Below are 20,007 nucleotides of genomic sequence, written 5' to 3' on the forward strand. Positions count from 1 at the left end.
ACTTGAATATTTTCCTGGCACTTACTACCTACCAGGCGTTTGGAATTGCTCTCAGCTCACATATAGGGTCCATGTGATTGCTAAAATTATACTAAGTCTAATTCAATGAATGTGTTAGAGCATGCCAGGCAGCACAGCATGGAAGACTGGAGGAAAGTGCAAAACAATCGCTGAAACATACAGGCAATCAGAACGGCAGTGTTCCTGGCATAACCATGTTTTTTAAAGATGCAAAAGAAATAAAACTATTCTTCGCTGTGAAGTTTTTGTGGTTTAAAGTAATTTCAGTGTTAGGTATATAGTATAAAACTACAGTGTATACCCTTGTAATCTGCTAACTTTACAGTTATTTCTTGATAACACTAGCTAGCTGATCCCATTTACCCTCAAGAATAATGATATTCCTGGAACAATTTCTGTTACTTCGGAATTCAATAATAACCCATTAATGACTAGCAATATGACTTTACAGTGGTGGTCACTAATCGGAACCCATCACTTGATTCATACTACAGAAACCATGGACAGCATCAATCGTATCATACGACTCCAGTAAGATATATGTTTCTCTGTAATACTTTTGCGTTTCAAAGAAAATATTGGTAGAAATCCGGCCAGGAACCAATACCAGAAACTAAAGATTTTTGCCAGTGCCAAATTTTTTTCCGCACCGCTCCAGTGGATTGGCAGGACTCTATGTTTTCTCTGAAACACTCCTGCTATAATTTAATCTTACAGCGAGGTTTTGATCCCTGCTGCCCATAGTTTGGCTAGTATGAAACAAGTGACAGATTCCCATTAAGAAGCCTTATTCTACTGTGCAAATTTTTTATGCTGTAAAGTAACAGCTGCACAGAAATTTGCCAACAGAGGTAACAAAACACCTACAAGTGAAAGTAGAAGCTAGATTTTACTTTTCTTGCACCCTGGTAAGTGTGCCTACTATTGGGGGCAACTAGAACCAGCAAAGTCTCAGTAGATAATCCGTCAGTTTCTTCAAGTAATTTTGTTTTCTTCCAAAGGAACTCCTCTCTCTTGAGAAATCAGTTGTCAAAAAGCAAGGGGCCTATATACTTCTCGCCATAGGGGCTGCAAAAATGTTGTGCAATTCAGGATTGTGCAAAAATTTTGCAATTTTTCAAAGCATTTTACTTCATGTGTTGAATCACCTCCTAAATGTGTAGGTAATGACCAGGTGGCCAATGATTTTCTTTTGGATTGTTTGCAATACATTTTATGAACTGCATGAGAAACAAATAAATCTGGTCTGGGGTGGACTGTGCTCATGGAGTGAGCACCCTATCTCATCAATGCAGTCAGCTGTATCGGCATGCAGCCGGTACATTTGTACTTGCGATGACAGGCGGGTGGCCCACTGCACGCACCGGGCCATCCCCCCGCCTGCTCAGGGGTTATATAGCGGCCAGGTGGCTGTGCAGGGGGATCGAATTTTCACTTTTTGAATTGAAGAACTGAAATAAATTAACTTTTTGATGATATTCTAATTTTGTGAGAAGCACCTGTATATTTAACTACATACTGTATTAAATACTCTATTTAAAGACATACTTGATATCTACATAATAACAACACCATTCGGTGCGAGTATTTTCTTTATGTGCTGGTTTTCCCATGATTGTAGTTTATAGCTATATGAGATTATATGAGATTATATCGTACACACACACTATATTATACATTCACTGACTCTTTACAGTTTTTATTACATTTCAATGCAGAATTCCTAGGCCATGGGTACACATTGTGTATTTGGTGAGTTTTTTACCTCAGTACTTGTAAGCCAAAGCCAGAAGAAAAATATAACTGAAACACATCACCATTTCTGTATGTTGTTTCCACTCCTGTTTTTGACTTACATAGTACTGATATAAAAAACATTTAACCTGTGAATGTGGCCTAAGTAACGATATTGCTTTTACTGTGGACCCACCAGTGGCGTTCGACCAATGCTCTTCAGGTAGTATAACAGACCCTTCACGTGGTAGATAGTTGGTTGTAGGTTGCAGCTGGGGGTTAACCATTGTCTGTTTAAATCTTCACCATTCAGGGAACACCTGTGGCTAAAACAAAAAGAGGAAGATGTATTGTGTTCTAGGGTAATTTAAGGATTAATACATTTAACCCTTTAGTGACGGAGCAAATTTGCAGCATAATGACCAAGCCAATTTTTACAATTCTGACCACTGTCAATTTCTAAGGTTATAACTCTGGAACACGTTACTGGATCCTGCTGATTCTGAGAATGTTTTTTCGTGACATATTGTATTTCATGATAGTGGTACAATTTCTTTGATAACACTTGCTTTTATTTATGAAAAAAATGGAAATATGGCAAAAAAAAATAAAATTTTGCAATTTTCAAACTTTGAATTTTAATGCCCTTAAAATCAGAGAGATATGTCACAAAAAATTCATAATAAATAACATTTCCCATATGTCTACTTTACATCAGCAATATTTTGGAAACAAAATTTTTTTTTGTTAGGAAGGTGTAAGGGTTAAAAGTTAACCAGCGATTTCTCATTTATAGAACATCATTTTTTTAGGGACCACAGCACATTTTAAGTCCCTGAGGGGTGACAGAAAATACCCAAATGTGATACCATTCTAATAAATCAAAACCACATTAAAGAAGTTATTTAACAGTTTAAGTGCTTCACAGGAACTGAAGCAATGTGGAAGGAAAAAATGAACATTTAACGTTTTTTCACAAACATTATTTCACAACCAGTTTTTTTTTATTTTCACAAATGTAAAAAGAGAAAATGAAGCACAAAATTCGTTGGGCAATTTCTCCTGAATACGCAGATACCCCATATGTGGGGGCAAATAACTGTTTTGGCTCACAGCAGAGCTCAGAAAGGAAGGAGCATCGTTTAACTTTTTCAATGCAGAACTGGCTGGAATTGAGAACGGACGCTATGTCGCTTTTGTAGAGCCCCTGATGTGCCTAAACAGTAGAAAGCTCCCACCACTGACATCATTTTGGAAACTAGACCCCCCAAGGAACTTGTATAGATGTGTGGTGAGCATTTTGAACCCCAAAGTGCTTCACAGAAGTTTATAACGTAGAGCCGAGAAAATAAAAAATCATTTTTCCCACAAAAATGATATTTTCACCTCCCATTTTTTATTTTCCCAAGGGTAACTTGAGAAATTAGACCCTCAAAGTTGTTGTGCAATTTGCCCTGAATACGTCGATACCCCATATGTGGGGTAATCCACTGTTTGGGCACACGGCAGAGCTCAGAAAGAAAGGAGCACCGTTTGACTTTTTCAGCGCAGAATTGAGATCGGATGCCATGTCACGTTTGGAGAACCCATGATGTGCCTAAACACTGGATACCCCCACAAGTGACCCCATTTTGAAAACTAGACCACCCAAGAAACTTCTCTAGATGTGTGGTGATCACTTTGAACCCCCAATTGTTTCCCTAAAGTTTATAATGTAGATCCGTGAAAATAAAAAAAAATTCCCACAAAAATGATTTTTTTTGCCCTCAATTTCTTATTTTTCCAAGGGTAGAAGGAGAAATTGGACCCAAAAGTTGTTGCCCAGTTTGTGGGAGAAAACTTCTGTTTGGGCACAATTCGGGGCTCGGAAGGGAAGTAGTGACGTTTTTGAATGCACACTTTGATGGAATGGTATGCGAGCGTCATGTTGCATTTGCAGAGCCCCTGATTTGCCTAAACACTAGAAAGCTCCCACAAGTGACCCCAGTTTGGAAACTAGACCCCCAAGGAACTTATCTAGATGGGTGTTCAAAGTTCTCACAACACAACTGTTTCACTAAAGTTTATAACGCAGAGCCGTGTAAATAAAAAATATTTTTTTCCACAAAAATTATTTTTTAGCCCCCAATTTTTTATTTTCACAAGGGTCATAGGAGACATTGGACAACAAAAGTTGTTGTCCAATTTGTCCTGAGTACGCAGATACCACATTTGTGGGGGGTAAACTACTGTTTGGGAACACGACAGTTCTGAAGGGAAGGAGCACCGTTTGACTTTTTCAGCGCAGAATTGAGATCAGATGCCATGTCGTATTTGGAGAGCCGCTGATGTGCCTAAACAGTGGAAACCCCCAATTGTAACTCCAACCCTAATCCCAGCACACCCCTAACCCTAATCACAACCCTAAACATAACCCTAACCACACCCCTAACTCCAACACACCCACAATCCCAACACACCCCTAATGCTAATCCCAACCCTAACCACAACCCTAACCCCAACACACCCCTAACCATAACCCTAATCCAAACCCTAACATGAATCCCAACCCTAATCCCAAACATAGTATATAGCACAGGCCACGTAGTATTTGTCTGCTATATACTACATGGCTCCTATATACTACATGTCCTGTGCTATATACTATGTGGCTGCTATATACATACATAAATACATATTCTAGAATACCCGGTGCGTTAGAATTGGGCCACCATCTAGTCAGTATATAAATAGCTTGTACTTGGTCAAAACTTAGCCCATGTGACATGTATCTGTCATTTTAAAAACTCTGACACCTTGATAAAAAGTGATTGATACAAGGACTCTTAATAACAGGATAGAACCCGGAAGTGTGCAGTATATTTTGCATCTGTACCTCCTTTAACTAGCTTTTAAAAATAATTTTACTGTGACTACTTAATAAAAATGTACATATACTTGTCTCATTTCTTGGCATTTACTTCTCGTTATTTGAAGGGTTGTATTAGTGAAACACATTGTAAAGTATTGGGAGCTGTCATTTTTATTTGGTAGTCTGCACTTGCAGATTCCAATAAGAAAGAGACTTATTGATTAAAATGTAACAGCCATAAAGCTCTCAGAAAAATAGCAGTCATCAGATAAGTTACATGATAGGCATAATTGCACCAGTCTTTTTTAAGAAAAATAAAAAGACACTAAACAGCCCCTTTGTACGTCACATAAAACAATATTAAAAACAAAAAAACACAATAATAAAATTACTCACATATATGTATCATATTAAAGTGCTAAACAAAATAAGGGGCAAGACTAACTTTTAAGAGTTTCCTTTAAAAGTATTTAAAACTGAAAATGTCTGTTTGGTTGGTAACGTTTGAATGATTGACAGGTTACTTTATTTGTGTATATTCATGCATTACTGTATTAATGATGAAATCAGATATACTTGATTATGTTGTTTTTTAAACAAACTAATCGTAGTTTTGTTGGATTATAATCTGTAATGGATTAAAGCAACGCCATCCCAATTGTGTTTGTTTGCCCTTCACAAGTAACACTCCAGGTGACTAAGTCACATCAATATAGTTGCCATTTTTGCTTGTACACACTGGCAAGTAGACAGCCTATATACTGTGGAGCAGTGTCGACTAGGGTTTATTTAATAATTGCTGCATGCTGTGATTGGTAGCATACAGTCATGGTCAAAAGTATTGACACCCCTGCAATTCTGTCAGATAATACTCATTTTTTTTCCTGAAAATGATTGCAAACACAAATTATTTGGTATTATTATCTTCATTTAATTTGTCTTAAATGAAAAAACACAAAAGTGAATGAAGCAAAAAGCAAAAGATTGATCATTTCACACAAAACTCCAAAAATGGGCCAGACAAAAGTATTGGCACCCTCAGCCTAATAATTAGATGCACAACCTTTAGCTAAAATAACTGCGACCAACCGCTTCCGGTAACCATCAATGAGTTTCTTACAATGCTCTGCTGGAATTTTAGACCATTCTTCTTTGGCAAACTGCTCCAGGTCCCTGATATTTGAAGGGTGCCTTCTCCAAATTGCCATTTTTAGATCTCTCCACAGGTGTTTTATGGGATTCCGGTCTGGACCCATTGCTGGCCACCTTAGAAGTCTCCAGTGCTTTCTCTCAAACCATTTTCTAGTGCTTTTTGAAGTGTGTTTTGGGTCATTGTCCTGCTGGAAGACCCATGACCTCTGAGGGAGACCCAGCTTTCTCACACTGCTGCAAAACTTGTTGGTAGTCTTCAGACTTCATAATGCCATGCACACGGTCAAGCAGTCCAGTGCCAGAGGCAGCAAAGCAGCCCCAAAACATCAGGGAACCTCTGCCATGTTTGACTGTAGGGACCGTGTTCTTTTCTTTGAATGCCTCTTTTTTTCTCCTGCAAACTATGTTGATGCCTTTGCCCAAAAAGCTCTACTTTCGTCTCATCTGACCAGAGAACATTCTTCCAAAATGTTTTAGGCTTTTTTAGGTAAAAGCCTGGCTTTTTTGTGTCTCGGGGTAAGAAGTGGGGTCTTCCTTACAGTTCCTTTTCATTCAGACGCCGACGGATAGTACGGGTTGACACTGTTGTACCCTCGGACTGCAGGGCAGCTTGAACTTGTTTGGATGTTAGTCGAGGTTCTTTATCCAACATCCGCACAGTCTTGCGTGGAAATCTCTTGTCAATTTTTCTTTTCCGTCCACCTCTGGGAAGGTTAGCCACAGTGCCATGAGCTTTAAACTTCTTGATGACACTGCGCATGGTAGACACAGGAACATTCAGGTCTTTGGAGATGGACTTGTAGCCTTGAGATTGCTCATGCTTCCTCACAATTCGGTTTCTCAAGTCCTCAGACAGTTCTTTGGTCTTCTTTCTTTTCTCCATGCTCAATGTGGTACACACAAGGACACAGGACAGAGGTTGAGTCAACTTTAATCCATGTCAACTGGCTGCAAGTGTGATTTAGTTATTGCCAACACCAGTTAGATACCACAGGTAATTTACACGTGCTGTTAATTACACAAATTAGAGAAGCATCACATGATTTTTCGAACAGTGCCAATACTTTTGTCCTCCCCTTTTTTATGTTTGGTGTGGAATTATATCCAATTTGGCTTTAGGACAATTCTTTTTGTGTTTTTTTCATTTAAGACAAATTAAATGAAGATAATAATACCAAATAATTTGTGTTTGCAATCATTTTCAGGAAGAAAATGAGTATTATCTGACAGAATTGCAGTGGTGTCAATACTTTTGGCCATGACTGTATATTGGACGGAGTGCACCCTCACAAATCTATGGCCGTGTGCAAAATATCAGACTGCACTTGATGACATCCAAACTCACAGAACAGAGGTAATGAAGAAATTAAGTTGTTCATCTTCTCTGCACATATGAACCGATTCTCGCATTCAAGAGGACAGAATCACAGCTATAGGGAGTCTGTCAGGTCATTTTTGTGTAGTGTACTAATAGTATCTTGAAAAAGGGCTTGGGTAGCCCTTTCAAGATATGTGACTTATTTCTGTACATAGCCCCGATGAGTTCCTGTAACCCCTGGACAAATTTATGGTCGCGTACCGACAAGTCAAGTATATGTTAATGCCATATGAATATTCACCCCTTTCCAGCCCATATTTCCGCCCACCCCTCTGCCAATGTGAGTGATTTAGTTAGACTGATCCTCCGTCTGGCTGTTTGCTCTCCTGACCTGAGATAAAAAAAGGAGCCAAATGTGGGTCAGGCGCGCTGCTGGTAGGCAATGAAGATCCAAATGGAAGTATAATAAAGAATGCATTCCAAAGTCATTACGGAATTCTGCCTCAGGAAACAAACCTTTTTTTCCCCTCTTACCTGGTTGGAAGACCCGTGGATCTTCAGCAGCTGTTTTCACACGTATCCATGGTTGTGTGTCACATAACCTTATCAGGTTAGCATAATTTTAATTGTCATAATTATTATTCTCAGATAAGACCCTATTTGCCTTTTTTTGCTCCTAGCTTCCACTCCTGACCTGAGAGTGACCGGTACATAATATGGGATCCAGGGAGGTTATGTCAGGAGATTGGTTTGGGAGATGATCTGTACATCTCTCTTCCATGCCATCTCTAAAACTGGGAGGTGTCATAGATGTAATGTTAAATTCATCTCTTAAGAGAGGATGTGTCACAATCATATTGAAAATATTGGATTATTACATGGGAGTGAAGAAAAGCTTGTACTTCATTCAATCCCTATTGAACTAGGAGCTCCTACTGTGAATAGGTAATTAAAGTAGGATATCGGTTAGAGGCCAGTCATCAAGTTTGGGATCGGTATATTCAAGGGGCTGAGAAGTTAAAAATGTATCACCTCCAGAGGTAACCCTTCCTCTCTCCAAAGTAACATTGGACAATTACAGCAGACACACTGGCTCCGGTGTCTTGTTATAAATATTGTTTTTGTTTTTTTTGTAAAAGGCATAGGTCCAATAGCTATGAGAGACATTTTTGGGCATGGAGACAAAGTGGCAAACGTAAGACAACTACTAACACCACTGTCTGACCTCCTGAGCAGTCCCAAATTAATATTGGAAAGAGAGTTAACATTATACAGTGGGGGAAAAAAGTATTTAGTCAGTCAGCAATAGTGCAAGTTCCACCACTTAAAAAGATGAGAGGCGTCTGTAATTTACATCATAGGTAGACCTCAACTATGGGAGACAAACTGAGAAAAAAAATCCAGAAAATCACATTGTCTGTTTTTTTAACATTTTATTTGCATATTATGGTGGAAAATAAGTATTTGGTCAGAAACAAACAATCAAGATTTCTGGCTCTCACAGACCTGTAACTTCTTCTTTAAGAGTCTCCTCTTTCCTCCACTCATTACCTGTAGTAATTGCACCTGTTTAAACTTGTTATCAGTATAAAAAGACACCTGTGCACACCCTCAAACAGTTTGACTCCAAACTCCACTATGGTGAAGACCAAAGAGCTGTCAAAGGACACCAGAAACAAAATTGTAGCCCTGCACCAGGCTGGGAAGACTGAATCTGCAATAGCCAACCAGCTTGGTGTGAAGAAATCAACAGTGGGAGCAATAATTAGAAAATGGAAGACATACAAGACCACTTATAATCTCCCTCGATCTGGGGCTCCACGCAAAATCCCACCCCGTGGGGTCAGAATGATCACAAGAACGGTGAGCAAAAATCCCAGAACCACGCGGGGGGACCTAGTGAATGAACTGCAGAGAGCTGGAACCAATGTAACAAGGCCTACCATAAGTAACACACTACGCCACCATGGACTCAGATCCTGCAGTGCCAGACGTGTCCCACTGCTTAAGCCAGTACATGTCCGGGCCCGTCTGAAGTTTGCTAGAGAGCATTTGGATGATCCAGAGGAGTTTTGGGAGAATGTCCTATGGTCTGATGAAACCAAACTGGAACTGTTTGGTAGAAGCACAACTTGTCGTGTTTGGAGGAAAAAGAATACTGAGTTGCATCCATCAAACACCATACCTACTGTAAAGCATGGTGGTGGAAACATCATGCTTTGGGGCTGTTTCTCTGCAAAGGGGCCAGGACGACTGATCCGGGTACATCAAAGAATGAATGGGGCCATGTATCGTGAGATTTTGAGTGCAAACCTCCTTCCATCAGCAAGGGCATTGAAGATGAAACGTGGCTGGGTCTTTCAACATGACAATGACCCAAAGCACACCGCCAGGGCAACGAAGGAGTGGCTTCGTAAGAAGCATTTCAAGGTCCTGGAGTGGCCTAGCCAGTCTCCAGATCTCAACACTATAGAAAACCTTTGGAGGGAGTTTAAAGTCCGTGTTGCCAAGCGAAAAGCCAAAAACATCACTGCTCTAGAGGAGATCTGCATGGAGGAATGGGCCAACATACCAACAACAGTGTGTGGTAACCTTGTGAAGACTTACAGAAAACATTTGACCTCTGTCATTGCCAACAAAGGATATATTACAAAGTATTGAGATGAAATTTTGTTTCTGACCAAATACTTATTTTCCACCATAATATGCAAATAAAATGTTAAAAAAACAGACAATGTGATTTTCTGGATTTTTTTTTCTCAGTTTGTCTCCCATAGTTGAGGTCTACCTATGATGTAAATTACAGACGCCTCATCTTTTTAAGTGGTGGAACTTGCACTATTGCTGACTGACTAAATACTTTTTTGCCCCACTGTATATGTTATATTTAAAATCTATCAAAAGCTAACATCATGATAGGAAATATGGCATTAATATCTCTTGCCTGAGACCTCCAAGGCCCAAAAAATCCTGAAAGTTAGGGATCCTAATGTTTTTAACCCCATAACCCCCGGAGGTATTTTTTTTTTTTGCGTTTAATCTTTTTGCTCGCCTTCTTCCCACAGACATAACTTTTTTATTTTTTGGTCAATATGGCCATGTGAAGGGCTTGTTTTTGCAGGATGAGTTGTACTTTTGAACACCACCATTGGTTTTAACATATCATGTAATTGAAAATAGGTATAAAATTCCAATTGCAAAAAAGTTTAATCCCAAAGTTTTTTTATTTTTTTTACCATGTTCACTAAATGTTAAAACTGACCTGCCATTATGATTCTCCAGGTAATTACGAGTTCATAGACACCAAAAAATCTAAGTTCTTTTTTATCTAAGTGGTGAAAAAAATTCCAAAATTTGTTTTAAAAAAATTGAGCCATTTTCCGATATCAACAGAGTCTCCATTTTTCGTGATCTTGGGTTAGGTGAGGGCTTATTTTTGTGTGCTGAGCTATAATTTTTAATTATACCATTTTGGTGCAGATACGATCTTTTGATCACCCGTTATTGCATTTTAATGCAATGTTGCAGCAACCAAAAAAAAGGAATTCTGGCATTATGACTTTCTCGCTATGCCATTTAGTGATCAGGTTAATTTTTTTTTCTATTGATAGATCAGACGATTCTGAACGTGGCAATACCAAATGTGTGTTTGATTTTTTTTATTGTTTTATTTTGAATGCACCAAAAAGGGGGTGATTTGAACTTTTAGATTTTTTTATTTTTTTTAAAGATTTTTAAAAACATTTTTTTCTACTTTTGGCATGCTTTAATAGTATCCATGGAAGACTGGAAGCTGCCATAACCCGATCAGCTCTGCTGCATACAGATGATCAGATAGCCTATATGTAGCAGAATTGCTCACTTGTTATGAGCGCCGATCACCGGGTGGCGCTCATAGCAATCTGGCAGTGACAACCATAGAGGTCTGCTGGAGACCTCTGGTTATCATGCCAACCCATCGGTTATCAGCAATAACGTGACACGATGGATGGGATTTCCGGCGCACTTGTTGGAAGCACTTGTTAAATGCTACAGTCAGAGTTTGACAGCAGCATTTAACTAATTAGCATTCACAGTTGGATCTCGATTCCACCTGCGGCTGTTACACACAAATGTCAGCTGTTCAAAACAGCTGACATGTGCAGGAAGAGATGTGGGCTCACCGCCGGAACCCACATCAAAGGGAGCGAGTCAGACATCGGCGTTCTGTTATGCCCAATGTCTGAAAGGGGTTAAAGACTTTGCCATATCCCATGAGCTGTCCCCAAATGAGCTCACTATAAGGAGAAATATGCATATCCTTTATCGAATAAAATTAGAGTTAAAATTTTTGTCATTGTCCATTTCTAGAAGACACAGTTTGCTGTAAGCGTTCCATTTTCCTAATCAGAATGCTTATCTCCATAAAGAAGAGCCATTCCTGAGACATAAGGTTTAGTACATTTCTTTTAGAAACACCTAAGCATATCCACCAAAAAAGGGGCCATGAAGGCAACACATGTAAATAACCCAAAAGAACCAAACTTCACACAAGGCCAGTAAAACTAACCATAACCTTTATTAGAAACAATGAAATGAAACTATTAAAAAGTGGGCAAAAACAGCACAAGACACAGGTAACTAAGGTGGGCAGCCCAGGAAGTTACCCAAATAGGCAGTATGTACCATCCATATAAATAAATAATTAACATTATAAAAAAAATCTATAAATAGATGGTACTATGTGATAATTAAATACAAGTGTATACATAAACGATAATGCACATAGTTACCTACGGAGTACTCCTGGGAACCCACCACACCCGACGCGCGTTTCGCAATGAAATGCTTTTTTTGTTATAACTTTTTATTTTATATAATTTTATAAGTTATACTGTTTTGTTCCCATTTTGTAACATCGTTGTTTAGTTTTATAAACATTGCCTACTTTCCGATTAAGTACATAAAATGTGATAGCTTATTTCCTTTTGCTCTATACACTGCATCCCTGAAGCCATACGCTACCAGTAAAAGGTGTCCAGTTGGCTTGCATAAACAGTTGGTGGTGGAAGCTAATTTTTCTTTTTTTATACTCCTACTCTGAGTGCCCCAACATCCAGCCTAGTAGCGAAAGCAGCGGCGGCCTCACCCATCAATTGGCAGCCCCAGGAAGAAGTGATATATTTTGAAATGATATTTACTGAATATATGTGGGGTTTTTTTTTAATTCATGGATTTATTCTGATTATCATGTTTTAAATTCTTTACATATCGCCACCTTTTTAGGACGGAATCTTTTTTGAAAGCTGTGTTGACCTAATGGACTTTATGACAGTGGATATTGATTGCCTTGGTCATCACCAATTTAATGACAAATAAAGAATGGTAAACCGGGGAACAGCCAGTATGGGTGTAGATTATAAAGTGGATCTCCAAAATACTATTTTTTGTTATTTTAACATAGATACTCTTTATTTCTACAGGGATGGAAAAGCTCTTTAACAGCACTTGTCTTAATAACAATAAAGTGCTGGTGACTACTCTTATTTACTGTTCCTCTTATCACAACCAATACAAACAAACAGAGTTCAAGCCATTGTGAACTGCAGTCAAGGGCGAAGAAAAGAAAGATCTATTACTGATAATAAATATGAAGCAACAGGCTAGAAATGGCTTTGTCTGCAACAATTTAATGAAACTTTTTTTTATTTGCCCAAGAATTCTTTAGGTTGAAGTCACCAATGTTGCTTTAATTAAAGCTGGTATTAAGCAATAAAAAGCAGAAAATGGTAACAATTTCTTTACATGAAGCACAAACTGCAGTAAGAAAAGTAATAAAAAAAATGGGCAGATTTTAAATTGTTTTTGGATAATGAGTTCAATTATTTTCCTCCGCTCACCCATGTTTTATTACTACTTTACCCATAAACATTTTAGTAACAATCTCCAAAGTACAGTAACTAGTTCATGCAAAGACTTGCATACTATAATGTATATTTTATTATTATGAAGAAAAATCCATGCATCACACGAGATGTTTATATAAGCTAGTGGAGAAGCAGGTTAGAATACCCATGCTTATTACAGTCTAGAGCAAAAATGGAAATAATTGTATTTGAAGTATATACAGTACAGAACAAAAGTTTGGACACACCTCATTTAAAGATTTTTCTGTATTTTCATGACTATCAAAATTGTACATTCACACTGAAGGCATCAAAACTATGAATTAACACATGTGGAATTATATACTTAATAAAAAAGTGTGAAACAACTGAAATTATGTCTTATATTCTAGGTTCTTCAAAGTAGCAACCTTTTGCTTTGATGACTGCTTTGCACACTCTTGGCATTCTTTTGATGAGCTTCAAGAGGTAGTCACCTGGAATGGCTTTCACTTCACAGGTGTGCCCTGTCAGGTTTAATAAGTGAGATTTCTTGCCGTATAAATGGGGTTGAGACCATCAGTTGTGTTGTGCAGAAGTCTGGTGGATACACAGCTGATAGTCCTACTGAATAGACTGTTAGAATTTGTATTATGGCAAGAAAAAAGCAGCCAAGTAAAGAAAAACGAGTGGCCATCATTACTTTAAGAAATTAAGGTTAGTCAGTCCGAAAAATTGGGCAAAATTTGAAGTGTCCCCAAGAGCAGTGGCAAAAACCATCAAGCGCTACAAAGAAACTGGCTCACATGATCACCGCCCCAGGAAAGGAAGACCAAGAGTCACCTCTGCTTCTGAGGATAAGTTTATCAGAGTTACCAGCCTCAGAAATCGCAGGTTAACAGCAGCTACAATTAGAGATCTGATCAATGCCACACAGAGTTCTAGCAGCAGACACATCTCTACAACAACTGTTAAGAGGAGACTTTGTGCAGCAGGCCTTCATGGTAAAATAGCTGCTAGGAAACCACTGCTAAGGACAGGCAACAAGCAGAAGAGACTTGTTTGAGCTAAAGCACACAAGGAATGGACATTAGACCAGTGGAAATCTGTGCTTTGGTCTGATGAGTCCAAATTTGAGATCTTTGGTTCCAACCACCGTGTCTTTGTGCGACGCAGAAAAGGTGAATGGATGGACTCTACATGCCTGGTTCCCTCCGTGAAGCATGGAAGAGGAGGTGTGATGGTGTGGGGGTGCTTTGCTGAAGACACTGTTGGGGATTTATTCAAAATTGAAGGCATACTGAACCAGCATGGCTACCACAGCATCTTGCAGCGGCATGCTATTCCATCCGGTTTGCGTTTAGATGGACCATCATTTATTTTTCAACAGGACAATGACCCCAAACACACCTCCAGGCTGTGTAAGGGCTATCTGACCAAGGAGGAGAGTGATGGGGTGCTATGCCACATGACCTGGCCTCCACAGTCACCAGACCTGAACCCAATCGAGATGGTTTGGGGTGAGCTGGACTGCAGAGTGAAGGCAAAAGGGCCAACAAGTGCTAAGCATCTCTGGGAACTCCTTCAAGATTGTTGGAAGACCATAGTTTTGAAGACTTCAGTGTGAATGTACAATTTTCATAGTCATGAAAATACAGAAAAATCTTTAAATGAGAAGGTGTGTCCAAACTTTTGGTCTGTACTGTAATATATATATATATATATATATATATATATATATATATATATATATATATATATATATATATATATATAATTACACATACATACAGACACATACACACACATACTGTACATAGACATACTCCAACATTGAAATTACAACATTGAAATTACAACACCAAGGAAAGGTTGTGATATTGTGAAAGTCACAAGATCGACACATGTTAATATTATGCAAGTGATGAACAAAAGGGAAAGAACATTTTTTAAGCATTTCAATTTATTCAGTATTGAATATGAGTGCCACACCATAGTTCATTTGTTTTTATTTTCTGCACGTGTTGTGTTTGTCAATCATTTTGAGGTGCATATAACTTTATGCAAAGGCATATAAACAAAAGAAAAATTCCTTATTTAGAAATGGAATGGCACCCAGACAACAACCTTCACCATCAGCCCTTTTCCTTTTTAAAGCTGCTATTCCTCTGACGTGCAGTTTTCCAAAAGCAACTGGATTCTGGTGCTCCGCTTAATAAAACAGTGATAATCTCATCTATAATATAACGCTGGGAGCGTCACTCTGACCGAAGCCTTTATAGACTACGCAGGCGCAAGCGCCGGCGCAGTCTGGCCCCCAGAGAGTGACGCTCCAAGGAGATCGCGGTATGCGTAAACACTGAACGCATACCGCGATCTCCACCGGAGAGTCAGGGACCGCCAGGAGGGTAAGTATATTCACCTTTCCCCGTTCCAGCGCTGCGTGCGGCTCCGTCTCCCGGCTCCTCTGCTGTGACAGTTCAGAGGGCGCGATGACGCGCTTAATGCGCGCCGGCGCCGCCCTCTGACTTACCAGTCACAGGCAGAGGAGCCGGAGTGTGTCTTCAAGAAAATGGCGCCGGAAAGCGCGGACTGCGCAGGCGCCGATTCCTGCTGCCGGAATCGGCGCCTGCGCAGTCCGCGCTTTCCGGCGCCATTTTCTTGAAGACACACTCCGGCTCCACTGCAGGTGTGTCTTCAAGAAAATGGCGCCGGAAAGCGCGGACTGCGCAGGCGCCGATTCCTGCTGCCGGAATCTGCGCCTGCACAGTCCGCGCTTTCCGGCGCCATTTTCTTGAAGACAAACCTGCAGTGGAGCCGGACGATAGGTGAGTATGGTATTTTTTTTTTTTATATGGCAGCAGCATACGGGGGCATACACACTGGAGCGTCTTATGGGGGGCATATCATACAATGGTGGCGCAGGATGGGAGCAGCACATGACAGAACGGGGGCAGGATGGCAGCAGCACATGACAGAACGGGCGCAGGATGGCAGCAGCACATGACAGAACGGGCGCAGGATGGCAGCAGCACATGACAGAACGGGCGCAGGATGGCAGCAGCACATGACAGAACGGGCGCAGGATGGCAGCAGCACATGACAGAACGGGCGCAGGATGGCAGCAGCACATGACAGAACGGGCGCAGGATGGCAGCAGCACATGACAGAATGGGCGCAGGATGGAAGCAGCACATGACAGAACGGGCACAGGATGGGAGCAGCACATGACAGAACGGGCGCAGGATGGGAGCAGCACATGACAGAACGGGCGCAGAATGGCAGCAGCACATGACAGAACTGGCACAGGATGGCAGCAGCACATGACAGAACTGGCACAGGATGGCAGCAGCACATGACAGAACGGGCGCAGGATGGGAGCAGCACATGACAGAACGGGCGCAGGATGGGAGCAGCACATGACAGAACGGGGGCGCAGGATGGGAGCAGCACATGACAGGATGGGAGCAGCAAATGATAGAATGGAGGCGCAGGATGGGAGCCGCACATGACAGAACGGGGGCGCAGGATGGGAGCAGCACATGACAGGATGGGGATGCAGGATGGAGCAGCACATGACAGAATGGGGGCACAGGATGGAGCAGCACATGACAGGATGGGGACGCAGGAAGGAGCAGCACATGTCAGGATGGAGCAGCACATGACAGGATGGGGGCGCAGGATGGGAGCAGCACATGACAGGATGGGGACGCAGGATGGAGCAGCACATGACAGGATGGGGACGCAGGATGGAGCAGCACATACCAGGATGGAGACCATATACCAATATAAATGCTCGCCACCCGGGCATAGAACGGGTTCAATAGCTAGTTTTCCATATCATGAAGAGATGAAAGACAGCGGCACTCACCAGTTTGCTGAGATAGACGTCTTTAATATGCCTTCAGTCCATAACACGGATTATATTAGACACATAACAGGTTATTGTGAGGGAGCAGGGAGTGCAGGTGGACAACGGCCGTTTCGTGCAATTAGCACTTCTACGGTTCCAATCTCAGCACATGTACTGTATATAACAGCCAACTCTTGCTTCAAATGTCATGGCACAACTCCTGTGACTCTGCCATACATCAGATGTAACTCTGTTCCCAATTGCAGAAATTTTACTGTGATCTGGGCAGGTTAAGGATTTTATGAGGAATATTCTGAATGCACTATGGAATACATATTCTCAAGATTAGTTGCAGTCTGCACCTTTTTCAACTGCCAGCCAATGAATTCCCAGATGTGCTCCATGGGGGACGAGTCTGGATATGATGCAGGCCATGGTAGAATATCAAGGGTATGTGCACATGTTCAGGTTTTTTCGCGTTTTTTTCACGATAAAAACGCATTACAAACTGCAGACATATGCATCCAATTATTTAGAATGCATTCTGCAATTTTTGTGCACATAATGCGTTTTTTTCCGCATAAAAAATGCATTGCGGTAAAAAAAGCAGCATGTTCATTAATTTTGCGGATTTTTTGCATTTTTCCCGCTATTCTATGCATTGGGAAAAAACACACAAAAAACGCATGCGGATTTCTGGCACAAATGTCCGTTTTTTGTCAGGAAATTTCTGCTAGAAAATCCTGACGTGTGCACATACCCTTAGGCTTTCAGGCTAGTCACAATAGTATCAGACGCATGTGGCCTGGTGTTTTTTTTGTTTTTTTTACCCCTTAGCGACTGCCGATACGCCTTTTAACGGCGGCCGCTAAGGGTACTTAAACCACAGCGCCGTTAATTAACGGCGCTGTGGAAAAAGTGAATAGCGCCCCCCAGAGGCCGATTTTCTCTGGGGTCTCAGCTGCCGGGGCTAGCCGAGACCCCAGAGAACATGATTCGGGGGGTTTTTAACCCACCCCGCATTTGCGATCGCCGGTAATTAACCGTTTACCGGCGATCGCAAAAAAAACCGCGATCTCTTTTTAATTTCTCTGTCCTCCAATGTGATCGCACATTGGAGGACAGAGAAAAGGGGTCCCAGGTGGCCCCCCAATACTCACCTATCTCCCCCGATGCTCCTCGTGTCTCCCGGTGGGCGCCGCCATCTTCAAAATGGCAGGCGCATGCGCAGTGCGCCCACCGGCCGGCCCCGCGAGAATCTTTGGGGTCTCAGCTGCCGGGGGTAGCCGAGACCCCAAAGAGCATGATCGGGGTCGGTTTTACCGACCCCTGTTTTGCGATCGCCGGTAATTAACTGTTTACCGGCGACCGCAAAAAAAAAAAAAAAGTAAAAGTGTAATTCTCTGTCTTCTGATGTGATCGCACATCAGAGGACAGAGAAATAGGGGGATTCAGGGACCCTACAATACTCACCTGTGTCCCTGGATCCTCTTGCTGCTCCTCCTGGCCGCCGGCAGAAGAAAATGGCGGGCGCATGCGCAGTGCGCCCGCCATCTGTCTCCATCTGCCGGCCGGTAGGAGAACAGCAGTTGGGGCTAAAATTAGGGTTAGGGGTAGGGTTAGGGTTAGGGTTAGGGGTAGGGTTAGGGTTAGGGTTAGGGTTAGGGGTAGGGGTAGGGGTAGGGTTAGGGGTAGGGTTAGGGGTAGGGCTAGGGCTAGGGCTAGGGTTAGGGCTAGGGTTGGGGCTAAATTTAGGGTTAAGGTTGGGGCTAAATATAGGGTTAGGCTTCTTTCACACTTACGTCGGTACGGGGCCGTCGCAATGCGTTGGCCCGACATACCGACGCACGTTGTGAAAATTGTGCACAACGTGGGCAGCAGCTGTAGTTTTTCAACGCATCCGCTGCCCAATCTATGTCTTGGGGAGGAGGGGGCGGAGTTACGGCCACGCATGCGCGGTCAGAAATGGCGGATGCGACGTACAAAAAAACATTTCATTGAACTTTTTTTGTGCCGACGGTCCGCCAAAACACAACTGATCCAGTGCACGATGGACGCGACGTGTGGCCATCCGTCACAATCCGTCAGCAATACAAGTCTAAGGGGAAAAAACGCATCCTGCGGGCACATTTGCAGGATCCATTTCTTGTCCAAAACGACGGATTGCGACGGAATGCCAAACGACGCAAGTGTGAAAGTAGCCTTAGGGTTAGGGTTGGGGCTAAAGTTAGGGCTAGGGTTGGGGCTAAGGTTAGGGTTAGAGTTGGGATTAGGGTTAGGGTTTGGATTAGGGTTGGTATTAGGGTTAGGGTTGGCATTAGGGTTACGCTTGGGATTAGGGTTAGGTTTGGGATTAGGGTTAAGGTTAGGGTTGTGATTAGGGGTGTATTGGGATTAGGGTTAGGTTTGAGGTTAGGGTTGAGATTAGGATTAGGGGTGTGTTGGATTTAGGGTTTTGATTAGGGTTATGGTTAGGGTTGACATTAGGGTTGTTTTGGGGTAAGGGTTGTGATTATGGTTAGGGTTAGTGATTAGGATTATGGATCAGCTTGGGATTAGGGTTAGGGGTGTGTTGGGGTTAGGGTTGGAGCTAGAATTGGGGGGTTTCCACTGTTTAGGTACATCAGGGGGTCTCCAAACACGACAGCCAATTTTGCGCTCAAAAAGTCAAATGGTGCTCCCTCCCTTCTGAGCTCTGCCGTGCGCCCAAACAGTGGGTTACCCCCACATATGGGGCATCAGCGTACTCGGGATAAATTGGAAAACAACTTCTGGGGTCCAATTTCTCTTGTTACCCTTGTGAAAATAAAAACTTGGGGGCTACAATATCTTTTTTGTGGAAAAAAAAATATTTTTTATTTTCACGACTCTGCATTCTAAACTTCTGTGAAGCACTTGGGCATTCAAAGTTCTCACCACACATCTAGATAAGTTCCTTGGGGGGTCTAGTTTCCAAAATGGGGTCACTTGTGGAGGGTTTCTACTGGTTAGGTACATCAGGGGCTCTGCAAACGCAACATAATACCCGCAGACCATTCTATCAAAGTCTGCATTCCAAAACGGCGCTCCTTCCTTCCGAGCTCTGCCGTGCGCCCAAACAGTGGTTTACCCCCACATATGGGGTATCAGCCTACTCAGGACAAATTGAACAACAACTTTTGGGGTTCAATTTCTCTTGTTACCCTTGTGAAAATAAAAATTTGTGGGCAAAAAG

General features: G+C 41.8%; 1 protein-coding gene across 1 annotated transcript in view; it reads right to left on the bottom strand.

The window, feature by feature from the left end:
- AGBL1 (AGBL carboxypeptidase 1) overlaps positions 1-20,007 on the bottom strand; it is a 1,336,772-nt gene that overhangs the window by 765,879 nt on the left and 550,886 nt on the right. The window contains exon 19 of the mRNA XM_069762409.1: positions 1,952-2,081. Within this exon, the coding sequence (XP_069618510.1) occupies positions 1,952-2,081 (130 nt within the window). The remainder of the gene's footprint in view (positions 1-1,951; positions 2,082-20,007) is intronic.

This window comes from Ranitomeya imitator, chromosome 4 (assembly GCF_032444005.1).
Source record: "Ranitomeya imitator isolate aRanImi1 chromosome 4, aRanImi1.pri, whole genome shotgun sequence".
Classification (NCBI taxonomy): Eukaryota; Metazoa; Chordata; class Amphibia; order Anura; family Dendrobatidae; genus Ranitomeya; species Ranitomeya imitator.